This window comes from Giraffa tippelskirchi, chromosome 3 (assembly GCF_054371585.1).
Source record: "Giraffa tippelskirchi isolate mGirTip1 chromosome 3, T2T-mGirTip1v1.2.pri, whole genome shotgun sequence".
NCBI lineage: Eukaryota > Metazoa > Chordata > Mammalia > Artiodactyla > Giraffidae > Giraffa > Giraffa tippelskirchi.
This window is the reverse complement of record NC_137277.1, coordinates 43,898,320-43,918,010: the sequence shown is the minus strand read 5'-3', so window position 1 is coordinate 43,918,010 and position 19,691 is coordinate 43,898,320. Positions and strand designations below refer to the sequence as shown.

General features: G+C 39.3%; 1 protein-coding gene across 7 annotated transcripts; it reads left to right on the top strand.

Moving 5' to 3' along the window:
- Positions 1 to 796: 796 nt before the first annotated feature.
- On the top strand, positions 797 to 15,268 carry WSB1 (WD repeat and SOCS box containing 1). Of its 7 annotated transcripts, XR_014079422.1 has the most exons (10): positions 797 to 1,124; positions 6,180 to 6,348; positions 7,373 to 7,641; positions 8,844 to 8,975; positions 10,204 to 10,304; positions 11,196 to 11,371; positions 12,575 to 12,747; positions 13,227 to 13,340; positions 14,064 to 14,171; positions 14,413 to 15,268. XR_014079422.1 is itself a non-coding variant. In XM_081579685.1 (9 exons), exons 1-9 carry the CDS (start codon positions 1,085 to 1,087, stop codon positions 14,570 to 14,572), a joined length of 1,173 nt encoding a protein of 390 aa, XP_081435811.1. In that variant the 5' UTR covers positions 797 to 1,084; the 3' UTR covers positions 14,573 to 15,268. The 7 variants fall into 7 exon arrangements, 5 of the variants coding, with proteins under 5 accessions (XP_081435811.1, XP_081435810.1, XP_081435812.1 ...); XR_014079421.1 differs by having other exon boundaries at positions 11,196 to 12,747; XM_081579685.1 differs by lacking the exon at positions 11,196 to 11,371 and having other exon boundaries at positions 6,273 to 6,348.
- The last annotated feature ends 4,423 nt before the right edge of the window (positions 15,269 to 19,691 follow it).

The following is a 19,691-nucleotide window of genomic DNA, read 5'->3' as shown; positions in this document are numbered from 1 at the left end:
CCAGAGGCCTAGGCCTTGGGTGAAGGAGGAGCTGCCTCTGGGCAGATTCAGTGGGGTCTGCCTTGGCCAGTGGCCACGACACTGCTCACTGCCAGCCTCGCTGCAGCCCCGAGGAAGGCCCGGCCGCAGGGAGCAGGCAGGACAAAAGCAGCCCGGGAGGTCTCCCGGTGGGGCGGGACGCCTTTCTGCCCGTGTCTCCTTGTTCCTCAAGTCGGGTCACCTCGGCCCTTCCAAAAACCGGCTGGCTCACGTCAGAACGCTGGCGGCTGGACGAGTGGTGCATAGCGATGTTCCTTGTCTTCTCATTGTTTTTAGCCGTGAAACCTCCAGTTCCCCAGCGCATGAAGGCCCGGGAGGTGGCCAAACTGGGTTGAAACCTGAAATGTCTTTTTTGTTCCTTACAGTACAGTCAGTTTAAATTTCATGCAATCTTTAAGCTGTGGACTAGTATGTATTATACAAATCTCGGTTTGCCTTTTCAAAGGTGCTTCAATTTATAAATATCATGCTGGGACCCGGGCCAGGAAATCCAGGCCGAGTTAAACGCACAGTCGGTAGCTTCCAGCGTAGCTTTTGGGGCCTCGGCTGGTGCAGCGACCGCTCCCCCTCCTCCGCCCCCGCGCTCTTCCGGCTACCGGTCGGGTCCCGAGGACAACGCCCGCGCTCACCCGGAGGGAGGGCGGGGCGCGGAGCCGAGGCCGTCACGTCCCGAACGTCGAGAGGCGGGGGTATAGCGCTATGACGTCACGAGCCCCGCCTCCGTCTTCCAGATATCCCCCGCGCCGCCCGCCATTTTGTCTCCAGTGTCTCGTTTGCTCTCGACAGCGTGCAGGGGAGTGTCTTCCTTCGTAGGCGGGAGGAAGGGACCAGCATCTATTGTCTGTGTTTGACTCCGTAGTTCGGTCAGAGGCCTCACAGAGCTTTCTCGGGGCAGTCGGCAGGAGCCTCCGCGACCGTCCCGCCCCTCCCCTCTGTCCCCGGGACCGGGAGGGACCCAGCCCGCGTCACGCCCCTCGGCTCTCGCCTTTAGCTTCTCTGTCGTTGCGTCCGCATCGCGCCCCCGGAATCAGACGGTATCCCATAGATGGCCAGCTTTCCCCCGAGGGTCAACGAGAAAGAGATCGGTGAGGAATGGGACGGTGGGTGAGGGGTGCTGGCGAGCGCGCGGGGGCGGCGGAGAGGCAGGGACTCCCCCAAGGAGGGTGAGTCTGAGGAAGAACAGTGAGCCGGGCTCGAGCCCTGGAGCTAAGAGGAAGGAAGCTACCCTGCGGGTGGGTGTCGCCGAGGGTAAATGGGATCAGAATTGAAGCGGCGCCTACTGTGCGCTTGGCACGGAGGGAGGCGGCGCGCGGAGGAGGCAAAGAGGACCAGAGAGCCGAGTGGCGAGAGCTGCAGGGATCGTGTGGCCGGGGGGCGGACATGTTCCCCCCACCCTAGTTACTTTCACCGGCGGTTTGCGCAGGGCCGTTCTCCTGGATTTCTCTTGGTTAAGGGGCTGGGGCGTCGAGTGGGGAGGGGAGGACTAGGCAAAGATCCAGGGCTCTTAAAAAGTTTCCGATGAAGGAAAGTATACTTGTCTGTTCTGAGCTATTATTAAAGGGTGAGTGTATACGAACAACTATAAAGAGGAATGCAGCTATCAGCCTGGAAAAAATGTTTTAAAAAATGGTATGGTGTTCAGAAAGGCAGCAAGCTCAGGGGAAGAGACTCAGTTATCTTTCATATACGGAGGAGCAGGGTGGTTGGGTGGAGTGACCGGAGAAAAGCTGATTTACAGAAGAGCGAACTCTTGAAAAGGCTGTCTAGAAACTGGCTTAGTGGCCAAGCTGAAGACAGGCCAGTAGATGTTGAAGGTCCTGCGTTAGGACCTACCCCAATGACTCACTTGAAAGCACCTTACATTATCTAAATCCTCTCTTAAGGTAAAATACCTTAAAGTGGAACCACTTAAAGGGGAGTTGAGGGTTGACTGTTTAGTAAACATTGAACTTATCGTATTATATACGTTATTTAAATATATGCAGTTTGCGGAATTCCCTGGCGGTCCTGTGGCTAGGACAGGGCGGTTTCACTGCGAGCTCTGGGTTGGATTCCTGGTCGGGAACTAAAGATCCGGCAAGCACCGCAGGGCAGCCAAATATATATATGTATGTCTCTATACATGTAATATATAATCATAATACATTTATCTACAGATACACAGTTTTTACTTTAAAAAATGAAATAGATTTAGCATCTCCCACCACTGTGTTTAATGAAAATTGGAGGTAGCTACTGAGCAGAGAGCGTTTGCATTTCCTTGCTGTTCGACTAGATTGGTGCCTTTGTTGAATACTTGGAGGAGGTTTTCTAGAGAAAGGGAGAAGCTAAAGTAGGCAAAAGGCCCTCTATCCTGTATGTGGGTGAAATTAGAATTCTGGTCTTTTGTTCTCTTATGGATAAGGTTGAATGGCAGGTTAGGAAAGGACTTTACCCCTGGTTTTAATAACTATTTTAAACATACGGAGAAGACAAAATTCATGTCCCGTTGTTAAACTGTGGAATGTAGAACTCAAAAGTTCTTATTCTCAGTCCAGTGAGTTGTTTTTATTTTTGTTTTCCTACTCACAGTGACACTGAGGATGAGTGATTTGCCTTTCTTATGTCTGTATTTTACTTCATCTTGAATCATTTCGAAAACTTTAAGTCTGGGTTTTTGTTTCTTTGTTTCTTTTTAAAAAATAACATTTGGATACAAAGTTAAAACCTCTGTAGCTTTGTATCTGTCAGTAAGGACCTCTGTTTCTGGTTTCTCAAGTAAGGACTGAAAGAGGAGGCAAGATTCCATGATTGATGAAAGCAGTCTATATGACAGGCAGTTACTGCCTAGAGCTACAGCCCTCTTTCACAAGGCTGTGCCACAGATCCTCCCTTTATGGTTATGAAATTGCAGGGAGGAATGTGAAGAAGGAGCTGAATCTGGATTGCTTCGTTGAGCAGTGACTCAGATGATGTGTCTAGTGTTGAATCTTATGGCCAGGTTCCCGTGGCAGGCAGCCTTTCCCTTACACAAGGTTGTTAAATCATAGTATCTTAGGATACTAACATTCAGCAGTTTCAGGTCATATATAAAAGTTTCAGTAATCTTTTTTCTTCATGGTAAGTTTGTGCTAGTGTATAATATTGTACCAGTAAGTATTTAAATTATTTGGTTAAATGCAACGGTCATTTTATATGTCTTGTTAATAAGCAAAGAAACACAAAGTAATTATTATTAACTCAGTAATTTATTTGAGTATTTAGTGTATTTATTTGGCAGTATTTGTTGAGGGTGGCCCTACTTCTTTAAAAAAAAGTGTATTTATGTATTGAAAATATTTTCAGTTTTCAAGAGTAGATTGGCTTATTATTTCATGGTCTTGGCTGTCTAAACCAGTTTTTTAGTTAATTTATTATCACCCTTTATGCAAGAGGAGTTTTGTGATTGTGGTGAAAGGTAAAAAAGGAAAATACAGAGTGATCCTAAAATACATATTTTTTAAAAAATGAGTCTTTTGTAGGAAAGTTAGTCCTGCTTATGCTTGCTAAAGGAGAAATGAGTTCTAGTCTAACTTACCAGATGTTTTTGAAGTTGGCTGCAAGGGCCAGTCCTCTTGAGACAGGTGTTAATATAAGTACATTCATCTAGTTTAGTTAGAGGCTTTCTCTTTTTAAGAAAATGCTTGCATTTTTTTCAGTTGAACTTTAGAACTTGTGTCCCTTATTTGTGAATTTTGATTTTTTTTTTTCTCCTAAAATTTGTGGATTCTGAAAGATAGATGTGGTTAAAGAGAAGCCCCCCCCCCCCGCCTCCTTAAAAAAAATAGGCAGAGGTTGCAGATTGAGGGCCAGGCACATAAATGAAATGATGATATAAGACTGTGGGCTTTGAGGCATGCAGGGGGACATGAAGCAGTAAACCTTTTCTAAAATCATTTGTGTGTGTGTTGTTGTCTGACTTGCTGCACAGCTTTTGGGATCTTAGTCCCTGACCAGGGATTGAACCCTGGCCATGGCAGTGAAAGCCCAGAATCTTAACCACTAGGCTACCAGGGAACGCTGTCATTTGTATGCTTAAAAAATCATTCTGCAGGCATCAAGAGGGTCACTGGTTTGTGAATTGTATATTAAAGTCATGTTCCTGCCAGTGAAATTGTTGCTGTTTTGATACAAGTGGGGCGGGGGTATTTGGCGGGTTGGGGTGGGGCGGAGATCTGCTTTGATTAAATCACACCTGCAATAATGTTTAGTTGAAAAAGTTCCACTGTTTTAAAGGCCATTATTAACTGGAATTTATCCAGAACAGTATGAAGGTGAAGGTAGAGAATGGACTTGAAACAATGCAATCTAAGGGATGATTGAAAACTCACCAGATTTTATCATGGTGAAAAGATTTAGTTACTGATGTCATGGCTGTCTTCAATATATGAATGTCATGTGAGCACAGGATCTCTTATTCTCTTTGATCAGACACAAGACTGAGTGGGTGGAGTGGCAAGAAGGAAGATTTTGAGTCATTAAAAGGAAATGTTCTGATAATCTCAGCTATGCCAGTATAGGTGCATATTTATATTTATGAATATCACAGGAAAACAGATTTCAGTTTTGTTTTACTTTTTAAACCATATCTCATTTGTTTAATGTGGCAAAGAATTGGGCAAGGAAATATTTATATCACTTAAGAATGGGAATTTATACATATGCTTTCATATTTGTTCAATAAATATGTGCTGAGCCCCTGTCTCATGCCAGATGCTACGTTCCCTGTTGGCGAAGCATACATTGAGACTGGATATGTCACTGAATGAGTACATTTTAGGGATTTGCGTAAGTGTATCTGCTCTTGCAGTAAGAGTATCAGTGGCTCTCAATTGAATTGCAATACGTAGACTATGTTGTTGGCAAGTTTAAGCCCAAAACATAAAAATAGATTACAGAGTTGACCACAAAGCAAACCACAAAATAGATAACAGGGAAAACTAAACTGAAGGTAACTTAAAACTGAAAAGGGAGAGAAGCAAAATTTGAAATCAAGACAAACCCAAGACAGCAGTGGTGATAGACTTAAGAGGATCCTTTCCCAGAATTGAGGAAATGGCAGCCACATTTGCATGTGCACAAAAATAAAAATACATGAAATCGTCCTACTTTTTTGTCCTTAAAAACCAAAAGAATTACTTCGTTTGGGGATCAGTTTGGTGGCCCATTAGGAAGATGCTTGAGGACCACTATTTGAGAATCACAAATACAATGCATTTTATTTTATTTTACTTTTTGCTTGTTTGGCTGTGCCACTTATCATGTGAGCTCTTAGTTCCCCAACCAGGGGAACCTGCCCCCCTGCAGTGGAAGTGTGGAGTCCTAGCCACTGTATCACCAGTGAAATCCCTATAATGCATTTTAAAGTACAGGTTGGGGAGGCTGGACTAAATTAAGTCCCTTTTAGTTCGGAGGATTTTTCGATTTTTGTGACCTGAAAAAGATAAGAATATTCTTGTCTGACTAGACCATTCATTTAATAGTGCTTCCTTTGAGTAGTGATATAATACTATATTTTATAGTGGATTATGGTTTTTGAAAGCTGCTGTTTGGAGAAGATACTTTTCCTGTAGAGCAACTTTGGTTTCTTGCATTTTAAATGTTAGTAATTTGAAGAAAACATAAGGCAGGGGCTTCCCTGGTGGTCCAGTGGCTAAAACTGTCCTCCCAATGCAGGGGGCCCGGGTTCAATCTGGGAACTAGATTCCGTGTGTCTCAACAAATATGGGAGATCTCACATGCTACAACTAAGATCTGGTACAGCCAAATCAAAGAAAAAACATAAGGCTTTATGAAAGTCAGGACTTACTAATTGCTAGCCCTGAGAGATGATTACATTATTTTTATTTGACTGTTTTTTTTTCCTTAATTGAAACTTTCTTTAAAAGTTCTTGATTTGGGAAATTTAGGACAATCACTTCGCCAGAACTTATAAAGATGTTTATTATCATCAAGGGGTGTTCACGCAGCCTATCTCCCCTCAAAGAATAGAATGCAGAACTTCGTGCATAACAAAAGGGGAAAAGTCAGTGGAGTTGAGTGAATACCAAAGTAATATGGATGCAGTCTCAAATTCATTGTTGTTGTATGCAATGTCTTGTATTTTTTCTTTTTTCTTTTAGTGAGATCACGTACTATAGGTGAACTTTTAGCTCCAGCAGCTCCTTTTGACAAGAAATGTGGTCGTGAAAATTGGACTGTTGCTTTTGCCCCAGATGGTTCGTACTTTGCCTGGTCACAAGGACATCGCACAGTAAAGCTTGTTCCGTGGTCCCAGTGCCTTAAGAACTTGTAAGACTCTTCTTTTTTGTATTTTGTATCTATCTGTAGAATTTATTTTTTTCTGTGTGGATTAATAAAATTATTTTGTTGTTTTATGTTATTTCTTTTGAAGACTGTTTCAAATGTGTTTTGATCATAAGCTGAATATATTTGTTAGAAAATTTGTGGAAAGAATTATCTAGCCCTAATTATATATTACAGAATATTTTCTCAGTTAGTTTGGTGTTTTTCTTTTCCATATATTAAAAGGCAGATTAATTGTGCCTTGATAGTGTAGTTTCTAAAATGTGTGTGAGCCACCAGAGAAGCCCCTGCCTGGTGGCTCAGGCAGTAAAGAATCTGCATGCAGTGCAGAAGAGCTGAGTTCAATCCCTGGGTCGGGAAGATCCCTTGGAGAAAGGAATGGCAACCCACCCCAGTATTCTTGCCTGGAGAATTCCATGGACAGAGGACCCTAGCGGGCTGCAGTCCATGGGGTCGAAAAGAGTCGGACACCACTGAGTAACCAGCACACGCACACAGTGTAGTTTCTAAAATGTGTGCACTGAGTTTAAAATCGTTCCCTTCTTTTTGTGTCTAGTTCACCTTCATGGTTTTATTCATTAATGTCTTTATTACTTTATTACTACTGATTATTACGGGATTTAGACAGTTTTCTGCTGTCAGCTTCACAATATCTATGTTCTCGGAGTTTTTTGTTTTCTGCTTGTTTATACTTTTGGGTTAATGAAAAGAATCCTAATTAATATAGGGTTCTACATCAATAAGGATTTATTGAAACACATTTGAAATGACCAAATTACAAATTGCTGTTTATCGTTGAACTTTTTCTTAGACACTGAGGATTTTAGTCTGAATTTATTTGGTCATGCCCACATAGCTGAGAGCAGATTTTCCCTTTCCCATCTATACTGTTGTTACTCAGTATTACTATAATAATATGGAAGTTATTTTAGCAAACACTTATTATTTAGTATCCACAGGAGTTCAGAATAAATAATAACTAGATGTCAATCTGGCTTTTTTTCACCAGTCTCTTGCATGGCACCAAGAATATCACCAATTCAAGTAGTTTAAGATTATCAAGACAAAACAGTGATGGTGGTCAGAAAAATAAGCCTCGTGAACATATTATAGACTGTGGTGATATAGTCTGGAGTCTTGCTTTTGGATCATCAGTTCCAGAGAAACAGAGTCGCTGTGTAAATATAGAATGGCATCGATTCAGATTTGGACAAGATCAGCTACTCCTTGCCACAGGGTTAAACAATGGACGTATCAAAATATGGGATGTATATACAGGTATGAAGTCTTGAAAGCAAACTCGATTATTTAATGATGTAAGCATAGCTTGTAGACACTATAAGAATACGATTTGAGGATTTTAACTTACGGAGAAGCAAGAATTGATCCTCTGAATGTGTCTTTATACGTATATCTTTATTGCCCTAAATAGCATCTGCAGCTTATAGTTTTAATTTAGGAAAATAGAGTTCATATTGCTTGATCACTCTTCAGAGAATATTATAGTAGGAAGGGCATGTCTGAGGAACATTTAGTTAATTATCACTTATAAACTAGTAATTTACTTTATGACTCAAACTGCAAGATGTTTTCTTATATACTTTTTCAATATATAATAGCTTAGAGGCATTCAAGGTAAATCTGGTTTTCAGCAATCATTATCTAGCCTCTGGAAGGCTTTAGTGACATTTTATCTAAAGTTTAACCAGATAGGTTGAGAAGTTAAATTCTTTTGGCAGTTAAAAGTGAATATGTCCTGGGAATTCACTGCCAGTCCAGTAGTTAGGACTTGGCGGGTGCTTCCCTGCAAGGGGCATGGGTTAACAGTATGTACATTAGAATACAGCAAGCAATATTAACATTGAGTGGGGATAATGAGTCAGTAAATTTGATTGAATTCTGGAAAAAAGGTTAAAAGATAAGCACATCGCTTTTCATAGAAAAACAAAACTCACGTAGTAGATGAATAAATACTTTTTTTCATTGAGATTATGTTTGAAAATTTAGGCTGTTACTATACAAAGATCTTTTTTTAAAAGAGTATTTGGCTGCATGGGGTCTTAAGTTGTGGCCTGCCACATCTTGTTCCCTGACCGGGGATCAGACCCAGGCCCCCTGCATTTGGAGTGTGGAGTCTTAGCCACTGGGCTACCAGGGAAGTCCCACAAAGATTTTAAATGATACAGATTTTCTTGATACTAAGTTGACTTGGTCCAAGAGTTTGTTCACATTTCAGAAATTCCCTTTTAATTTTTCTAATAAATTTAGGCTTTGGTATCTTGGAAATAATTCATTTTAAAACATTATAAATAGTGAATCTAAATAGTAAAAGCACACTAATAAATAAGTCATTTTACAAAGGAGGTACCCATATATTTCTACCTTTTCTTTTTTTAATGATGAGAAATCTAATTTTTTAAAATATGAAAGCTGGTAAAAATTATTAACATTGTCTCTTTCTGACCTTCCATTGCATTTAGGAAAACTCCTCCTTAACTTGGTAGATCATACTGAAGTGGTCAGAGATTTAACTTTTGCTCCAGATGGGAGCTTGATCCTGGTGTCAGCTTCAAGAGACAAAACTCTGAGAGTGTGGGACCTGAAAGATGATGGTATGTCTGTCTTTCTAGGCTGTGGAAAAGAATTAGTTTCTGGATATTATTACTGAGAGGTATTACAAACACTTGACGTTAAAAATGACATGATCATAGTTTCCTTTTTCCCTGCTTAGTCCTTTGGCCCCTTTCCCTGTGCAGATCAAACAAAACCATAAATGTGACCTGGAATAGGAGCCAGCAGTTACTCTAAGTAAACAATCTGCTATTACTCAGAAACTAACTACACAGATCTGTATCAACTATTTAAGGACAAAATCTATATCAGTTTTAAGGTTTTATTCGAGCTGGTTTGTGTTGGTTTATTTCCTTTAAATTGGGGAATATTATTAACTTCCTATTTGCTTAATGAAAATTTAAGATCTTGATGTAATGAAAGATACTCCTTAGTAATTAATAAAATGTAAATTCAAACATGATTTATACACCAGAATTTATAATATGTAAATACTAAACATAACTTGGATGGGTTAAGTAAGAAGTTACAAAAATAAGAGATTTACCCTGCAATATAGTAAAAGGAATGTCAGTGTCAAGTTGTAGCTTTTTTGGAAACATTGGTAATTGTGGTACTTTTACAAAGTTTTGGGGAATCTACCTTGTTTGAGAGGACCTGAGATGAGCATTTCTACCTCCTTCTTAACCTCCAGTGAAAGAATTTACAGTTTTAACTAAAACCTTATATAAAGATCCATTGGTGCTCCACCAGCCTCAAGCTGGAAGTTGACAGGCTTGTTTAGACAAGTGTGGCTTAAATTGAGTGTAGTAGGAAACAAGTTCCTCAGATTTGGAGACTTATTCCAGCTTATGGGTAGTAACCATTACCTGATAGAACAATACACTATTACCAAACTATGTGGCACCTCTTCTACATTTATGATTCTCTAATTGCTCAGCTGTTAAGGGATCCCAAAAGTTAAAAAAAAAAAAAAAAAAAGTCAGCTGACCTTTTCTTAAAGGGCCAGATGGTGAATATCTAGGCTTGTAGACCACACTATCTCTGCAGTAGTAGTACTCTACTCTGCTGCCACAACAATGGGCGTGCTTGTGTTTCAGTAAAACTTAGGCGCAAAAATAAGCAGCGGGTGTATATTGCCAACCCCTGTTGTAGATCTGTAGTGTTATAGATCACTGCCCCTTAGAAGTTTGTGATTCTGCCATTTTTGAAATGCTAGTCATTTGAATTAGATTCCAGGATTAACACCGATGTTTTCTTTTTGTTCAGGAAACATGATGAAAGTATTGCGGGGCCATCAGAACTGGGTGTACAGCTGTGCATTCTCTCCTGACTCTTCTATGCTGTGTTCAGTGGGGGCCAGTAAAGCAGTACGTGTCAAAGTTCCTGTATATTTATTGTGAATTGGATTGTAATAATATATGCAAAATCATTTTAAATCTGGTAACCCATTAAGTCTGTGCTCGGTGTCTTAAATATCTTAAATGTGTTATTTCATGATGGGGGAGAATTTGCATGAGGGAAATTAAATATAGTTATTGATTATATTATAAAGTGAGAAATTGGGTTGCTTTAGTTAGAGATGATATTTGTAAAATATGGGGTATGGCAATTTTATTTTTTATAAGATCTAGGAAAGTATATATTCTGTAGAAGAGATCTAGTCCAAATGTTAAAACATTCCTTTGCTAATTATTTTCTTCTCTGTTGTTCTATTTTTTTTTTTTTGGTCCAGTTTGCTGTTTAAAAAGTTTTGAGTCCCAGCTGGTCCTGGACATTTAACTGAAAAAAAGTAACTTAAAAATCTAATAAGAATAAAAATAACAGTCATGTATGTCCTAGAGTGAATTTCATCTAAATTTTATATGGTCTGTCTTGCATAGCATACCTGTAGACAGATTAAGTATAAAGTGACTCTTAAGAGAGTTATCCTTATTGATGGACCCTCCTTTAGTTAGTTATCTACTAGCTCTGTGTTAGTATAGTTAAAGAGATCTTACTAGCTTCAGGTATTTATGAAAATGGTTGAAGTCCAAATAAATGTGATGATCACAGTACACTTTGAATTAATGGGGGTGGGAGTCTGGTTAAAATGGATTTTATTTAGCCAAGAAGTGTGTTAAAATGATAGATGCAAATGTTGACAGTTGAGGAAAAAAATATTTAGTTCTTTAAAAATCATAAGAAGAGCAAAGCTAGATGTTGACATTGCTATTTTAGGCTGTGTGTTTTCCATATGCTTCTTGCTTTCCCTGTCACAGGTGGTGGCAGCAATATTGGTGTGATTGAGGTTATGCTGGCACCACTCGCACACAGGCGCACAATGGTGTTAGCTGGGCAGAAAGAGTGGCATCTCTGGCTACCGGGCTGGGGGCGACCTTTACCATAGGATGAAGTAACCTTGCATTCGGCTGCAAGGTGTACTGTACGTACACAGGTGCTGGTCGATGTCCACTTTCTGCTTTTCTTTCTTTCTTTTTTTCTTTTTAAAAATAATTAAAAATAATTCCCCCCCGCAGTGAAACCAACTGACTCCTCCGATGTAATTGATCTTCCAGTCTGGTGGAATTGGGAGTCTTAACATGTGAAACCAATTTAGTGTAATGTAATTGGCTTTCAAATGGTTTCTCTGTGCTGTTTTTTGGAATTCATTGTGATACTAAAGATACCTTAAGTCTTTGATCCAACTGAAAGTTTGTATTTATTTTCTTTGGAAGTAATATATTGTGTCTGTGCAGAAAAAAAGTAGCAAAAAGGTTTGCTTTACTCCAAGAGGAGGAGCGTTTATCTTATTAGGATTATTACAAACCTCTAAGCTGATGTTTAATATAATAGACTGAAGTAAACATTAGAATCCTGTTTAGAGCTATTCTGCACAGTCTAACTACTGATCTTTAGAATCTAAATGTGTGAACTAGTATTAAAGTAACTTAAATGTTTTATACTTAAAATGACTAATGATTGTGGTTGGTTTGGGAAAAATAAGATTGGCAAATCTTGATTCACAGAAATGTTAATTGTATTATTTTTGTAAGTTAGCATTTTCATTTTGTAATGTGGTTTAACATCCTTGTTGTTTGCCAAAGAAATTTCTTTTGGCTGTGAAAAATTCTCTTTGCTTGCAGTATCTGTTTCTCTTCCTAGGCTCACGTTGGTGACCCAAGCCTATTGTAAACAAGTGATTATCTCAAAGGGAGATGCCAATGGAGTAACAATTTGTTAACCTTATATTTTCTGTCTGTATATTTTTTAAAAATTTGGTAGTTTCTGGAAATAAAAAAAAGGGGGTTTGTAGTACTTAACCCTATTTATTTTTGTATATTTTAGTTAATTAGTTTTTGGAATAAATGGATTTCAGTATAATTTTGTGGTTAAATTACATTGCCTTTTTTGTGTTTAGGCTTATTTTTAAATTAACATTTAACAGAAACATTTGAAATAGAATTTGCATGTCTACCTTAATTAACTTAAAAACTGATTTTAATCTGACTATGACACTGAGCATATTCTTTTAATTATTCATAATTTATACTGTTTAATTTAATATAATCTTAATTAAATTTAGCTGTTTTAGTTTAAGATGTGCGATTTTGTCCTCTGCATGTCCGAATGAAGCTATAACATGTGCCTTTTCTTGCAGGTTTTCCTTTGGAATATGGATAAATACACCATGATACGGAAACTAGAAGGGCATCACCATGATGTTGTAGCTTGTGACTTTTCTCCTGATGGAGCATTGCTGGCTACGGCATCTTATGATACTCGAGTGTATATCTGGGATCCACACATTGGAGCCATTCTGATGGAATTTGGGTGGGTACAGCATGCATTATTTCAGTCTGTAATTCATCTCTACTATCAGTGTAGTTTAAGAAGTTCCAGAGATGATCAGAATCATTAACATATGATGTCTAAACTTACAGTCTATTATAATTTGAAATTTGGGTATCATTTATGCCCTTTAATAATGCATTTAAATTCTACCAATAAACTTGACTGTCTTGATACAGATCTTGTTACTTAACAGGACATGACTCGTGGAAGTGGTAATTATATTTAGAGTTTTGTGTTGGGGGAACCGTAAACTTAGTCTTAAGAGTCTTAAACCACTCTAAAAAGGAGATTAGTAATTAGGTTTAATTACTTCGTTTAAAATAGGTAAATCAACTCTGCTCTGTCTTCTCAATTGTGTTCATGAAGGCCACTCTAAACTATTCAAAGACTGATGTACAAGGTAGTTTTGTTTCTTGAGGTGACTCTCACTTGCCCTGAAAACATGTCTTTTACTTCAGGCACCTGTTTCCCCCACCCACTCCAATATTTGCTGGAGGAGCAAATGACCGATGGGTACGATCTGTATCTTTTAGTCATGATGGACTGCACGTTGCAAGCCTTGCTGATGATAAGTAAGTGTGTAAATTACAGCTTGACATATTTATTATTGTCTTTTAAAGATGTCCTTTCATTCTTCTATTTAATAAAAAACATACTTAAGGATGAAAAAATCTTTCTACAGTTTGAGTTTTAATGGCTTTTTATCTAGACAAGACTTTGGGAGATGTTGGCGTGTGTTAAAGTATATTGGCCTGAGTAGTATTTGTGTAAACAGACAATAACGAGTGCCTTTTCCTGTGTTCTTTATTAACTAGTTCAGGCAAACTAGGTGCAGTTTCAAATTAGCTTTTTAGCGCAGCTGACAGGGTTTTTCTTTTGTTTTTAGTAATATCTTATAATGGTTGAAACAAGGACATTTTCAAAGTGAAATAAATGGTAAAAACAGTCATTAGTACCTGCTGAAATTGAGACTGTAAAGATGAAACGTCATGTGTCTGAAATGTGCTGCTTTTGGTCAAGAATCAGAAACTAGATGCAGCCATTCCATTTTCACATACTTTTATCAGTATGCCTGGATATGGCACTGAGCCGTTTGGTCACATCGATTTAGAAAGTGACTCATTACGATCTTTCTAGAATGTTAAGAAACATGGGGAGAGTTATTTGCCAATAATCATTGTTTTTGTTTAGGGTTCTGACTTAGCACAGAGTGGCATTTCTTTCTGAATTTCAAAAGTTGCTTTTACCTTAGATTTCCAACTAGATAATTATTGGACAATTTATTTCCTTTCTAGAATGGTGAGGTTCTGGAGAATTGATGAGGATTATCCTGTGCAAGTTGCACCTTTGAGCAATGGTCTTTGCTGTGCCTTTTCTACTGATGGCAGTGTTTTAGCTGCTGGGTAAGTGATTTTTCTCTTTTAAGAGGCAATTTAAGTTGGTTTTAGTCAAAGCAGCCTGTATGTTACTCAGTAAATTCCATAAGGGCTCTTTATAATACTATTGCAGGTCTCCTTAATCAGGTTTTAATGTGCAATTTGTGGCTCTAACTTACAGCCTTGGTGGTAATTGTTTGAACTGTGGGATGATGAAATACGTGGATTTGTGTGACTGAGCCTGTGGTTTTTGTTTGTATCTGTTTAGGACACATGATGGAAGTGTGTATTTTTGGGCAACTCCAAGGCAAGTCCCTAGCCTTCAACATTTATGTCGCATGTCAATCCGGAGAGTGATGCCCACCCAAGAAGTCCAGGAGCTGCCAGTTCCTTCCAAAGTTTTAGAGTTTCTCTCCTACCGTGTTTAGAGGATGCTGCCTTCCCTAGTATTAGGGACTGAGCACACTTTACACAAACCTCAAGCTTTACTGATTTCAAGGTTTAGGAGATTTATTTAATTTGATACATTCTTGTATTGCATTTTGATCAGTTGAGCTTTTAAAATATTATTTATAGACCTTAGAAATTTTTCTGAACATATCAAATGTAAATTTTTTTCTAAAATTTAACTGTGAAAACATATACATTCATGTATATATTTAGATATAAGCTGCTATGTGTTGAATGGACCCTTTTGCTTTTCTAATTAGTTCCAGCATGTATATGTTGCTTCAGTAGAGCCGCAATATATATCTTTGCTATAAAGTGGAAGTAACTTTTTTTTATTCTGTAACACTGAGTTAGATGGTAAATACTAACTTAAGAAGGCTGAATTGCACCATACAAAATGTGTATTTGGTTGGGGGTGGTCAGACAACTGACCTGCAAGTAGAACACAGCTTCTGTCTAGGGAAGGATTTTGTTTTTGTTAGGAGTGGCATCTGAGAGGTAGAGTTTGAATGTGACATTATTAAATTAAAAATAGGATATAACCAGGAAAAAGGGGTATCTTTTTTTTTTTTCCCAACTATTGCTGCAGGCCTTAATTTTGGAAAGCAGCTTGCTACTTTAACCCCTGTGGTATAAATAAAGTACTATAAATTTTAGTCAATATGAAAAATCCATCTACTGTATTACTGCTAAATATTTTGTTGTTTGTACTAAGGGACAGTTAAGACTGATGGGGATTTGTTTTGTTTTGTTTATTTTATACACATATCCTGTGTTTCTGCAGAGGATAATACTGGTGATTTGCCAAAGAGAAGCAATACAGTATATCTGCTTTGGCCTTCTGTTATTTATCTTACCTGCAGATATTAAGAATGTATGTGTTATGTAAAATATATATTTTTGTTGAGTTTTCTAATTAAAGACTTAAAAAAAAACTATTGCAAATATTTCTTAAATATGTTGGAAACAGCACCACAAGCAAATTTAACAAGAATAATGAAGAAATTGCACAACTATAGGGCACTCAGTTCAGCCACTCAGTTGTGTCCTACTCTTTGTGACCGCATGGACTGCAGCACGCCAGGCTTCCCTGTCCATCACCAACTCCCGGAGCTTGCTCAAATTCTTGTCCATTGAGTCGGTGATGCCATCCAACCATCTCATCCTCTGTCCCCTTCTTCTCCCGCCTTCAATCTTTCCCAGTATCAGGGTCTTTTCCAGTGAGTCAGCTCTTTGCATCAGGTAGCCAAAGTATCAAGAGTTTCAGCTTCAACATCAGTCCTTCCAGTGAACACCCAGGACTGATCTCTTTTAGGATGGACTGGCTGGATCTCCTTGCAATCCAAGGGACTCTCAAGAGTCTTCTCCAAAACCACATTTGAAAAGCATCAATTCTTCGGCTCTCAGCTTTCTTTATAGTCCAGCTCTCACATCCATACATGGCTACTGGAAAAACCATAGTTTTGACTAGATGGACCTTTATTGGTAAAGTAATGTCTCTGCTTTTTAATATGCTGTCTAGGTTGGTCATAGCTCTTCTTCCAAGGAGCAAGCGTCTTTTCATGGCTGCAATCACCATCTGCAGTGATTTTGGAGCCCCCCCAAAGTCTCTCATTGTTTCAATTGCTTCTCCATCTATTTGCCATGAAGTGATGGGACCAGATGCCATGATCTTAGTTTTCTGAATGTTGAGTTTTAAGCCAACTTTTTCACTCCCTTTAATAGGGCACTACTTGAGAACTAATGCTTCATGAATACAGCCAGTTTTACTTGGTTTGTTCTTGGAGAACCATTGTAGAAATGCTTACTTTGAGATGATTACTGAGCAATAGAAAATTATGATCTTTTAGGGGAACTAATGGGCTTCCCTGGTGGCTCAGACAGTAAAGAATCTACCTGCAATCTACCTGTGGACCCAGGTTCGATCCCTGGGTCGGGAAGATCCCCTGGAGAAGGGAATGGCTACCCACTCCAATAATTTTGCCTGGAGAATTCCTTGGGTAAAGGAGCCTGGCAGGCTACAGTCCATGAGGTTTCAGAGTCAGACAAGACTGAGCAACTAACATACAGGGGTGCTAATAGGCTTATCTTTAAATCTCTTGTGATTTTTGTTTTCATTTTGTTTCATACAACTTCTGCTTTATCAAGTAATAAGGTACCATTACCCTTCACACCACTAAATTACTTACTTTCCAACCAGCGTATCCAATTAAGTAAAAATAGCATTTGGGACAACAAATTTTCAGAGAAAGCCAGAATTGCTTGCCATCTCATGAAAACCATAGTGCATGGTGAAAACAAGATTGCCAAATGTAAGTAGAAATATCTGTCTATCAGGAAGAGGTAATAGGATGGTAATACTTTAGGCTAAGTGACCAAAGGAAGGTAGGGAAGACGTGATTGGGATACTCAACATGGGTCAGATTCTAGCTACATGATTTTAAAATGGTTACTGCTGCTTTCTTTCATGTCATTTGGAGAACTGGCAAGAGAGCCTTTACGTTGAGATTTCATTTCCTGTTTTAGGACCCCATTAAGGGTGCATGTGGACATAGGAAAATGCCTCTCACCCTCAGTAGGTGATCTGTTTTCTCACAACTTCAAATGACTTTAAAACTTGTAACTTGATCTGAGGTTGGCATATCTTAAGGCGATGATCCTTGAAATCACCTGCTTGCTTGTGATTGAGGTAAAGTTGGATTCAACTGGTTTGTACTGCCTTCAGGGCATCAAGACCAAAAAAAGCTGGACTGCAAATATAGCATGCTTCTGGGTTGAGGCGGCGTCTGATGGGTGCAGAGGACTTGGCTGTCAGCCAGCCCGCACAGGGAGAAGGAAATACAAACCATGAGAAGTAAAACATTGTCTCACAAGCCAGAAACCATAGAGACAGTCCAGTCTCCAGGTCAGTTAAAATGAAGGTTTGTGGGCAATAAACGTTTCGTTTGTCCAAGTAATTCTGACCAGGTTGTGGCCTAAGAAAATGCATTTCACTATAGAATTCAGGAGACCCAGGTTCGATTCCTGGGTCAGAAAGCACCTGGAGAAGGGAATGGCAACCCACCCCAGAATTCTTGCCTGGAAAATCCCATGGACAGAGGAGCCTGGCAGGTTACAGTCCATGGGGTCACAAGAGTCGGACATGACTTAGCCACCACCATAGAATGTTTAGATGATAGAACACAAGCAGTACCTACAGTAGAGTAATACATGGGTTTACTATAGATAAAATATCAGTTATACTGGTTTTTGTTTTAAAATCTTTTCCCCTGAGAAGTGAGAGCTATTGGTAGTGAACAACAAAGTGCCTCAAGAAAAATGGTGGTCATAACCATGGCTTATGTTTATGGTAACAAGTTTGGGAGGAATGAAGATCAGTTTGCAATCTCAACGTGTTCTTTTCCCTATGAAACTTGCCTTTAGCCAAAAGCAAAATGAATGAGGTATAAAATGACCTACTTGTTTTACAGCTGTTTGGGTAGCTTTGTGTGGTTGTGATATGGCAGTCTTAAAGGTTTAACAATCGAGAAATCAGGAAAAAAAAGATTGAATCAGGATTGGAGAAGGAGAAAGGATTTAATTCAATTTTGAGGAACTCTAATTATTCTCCGTTTTAGAGACTGCAACCTTGTGCTTTCTTTTTTAGAGATATGATAGAAATCTAGGAACTTTTTTCCACCAGTAATACCGCAGAGAAGTTGCTCTTCTGGTCTCAGAGTAAATCTAAACTTTGTTTAGCAAAATCTGTAATACAGTGATGATGGTGATTTTTTGTTTGTTTGTTTGTTTTATATAAGGCTGAAGCACCAATGGCTATTTTTAAAAATTGTTGTCCAGAAACAGTGTGGACTATAGAAATTAAGTGTGGGTCAGGAATAAGATGAATGACTTGGAGTGAAGATAGATGAAGTAGCAACTCCAGTAAATTTTGTAAGTTTCCCAATTGTTAAATAAAAATGTTCTTATAGAAAAAGATGAATATTAAAAGATACCTGAGAAAGATACAAAATAGAACCAGGAATGAGGCTAGTATAAAATAGAAACCATAAAGACATGTTTTGTGCTAGATGAACACACAGGTACACATTTCTTTGTAATCCTCAACCATCTCCCCATCTCTAAGACCCTCTAAAATGATGTCACAGGAATTACATAGGTTTCAAGTTGTCTCTTCAATGATACTAGTTGAATTTAGAAACAGGAACTGTGGGGTCAATTGTGTTGTAAGAGTCTACAGCCCCCAATTCGAAAGTGTTCCCACCACCCCCTATTTTATGACTCAAACCTGTTTCATTCAATTTCATGACATGTCCAAATCGTGTAGATGATATGAATTTATGACCTAGATGGTCTCTCTTTGGTGGTCTCAGACAAGCTGCCCCAGCCGAAAGTGGTCTTGCCCCTTTCTTGAATTCCATCATCTTAATTTCCACACCATTTGCTTGGCCTTTCAAATGTGCCCTGTTGCTGGTTACTTCTTGGGGGCTCTCCACTTAGAAGGCAAATGCTTCACACTTGGGAGGGCCTCTCAACTTTCTCCCACAGGGCTCTGCCCCTGGTAGGCATTTGGGTCACACTGGCAGGTTGTTGGTGCCATGGAAAGGAGAGACCAACCCCTGATCAGCAGGCATGGAAGCCTGGGCTGGGGAATTGGGATGAGAGCCATAGCGCCAGTTCATCCAGCATGTGCTAGGTGGAGAAAGCAGTTCCCTCAGACTGGGACGTGATGCTCAGCACCTGTGAGGACCCAAAAGTCTAGGCTTGGCCACATCTGGCCTCAGATCAGGAGAATGTTCATATGGTAGGTTGGCCCAGTTTCTCACCCCACAGATGGCCAGCTGCCCAGAAGACTTCACAGAAGTGCTGGCTGAGGCTGCATCTCAAGAAGGACTTGGGGGATTGCTAGCTTGACTGCTTAACAGCAGGTAACAAAAGTGCTGTAAGAGTGCCTCCTCTCCATGAATGTTGTTTTGCTAACATTTCATATCTGCACAGTGTCGGGTATGTGGTAGGCAGCATTCAGCATGTGTTACTACCATTTGTTGAGCGTTGGCTGTGTGCTCGTTGCTATTCCTGGAGCTTCCCAATGACTCTGAA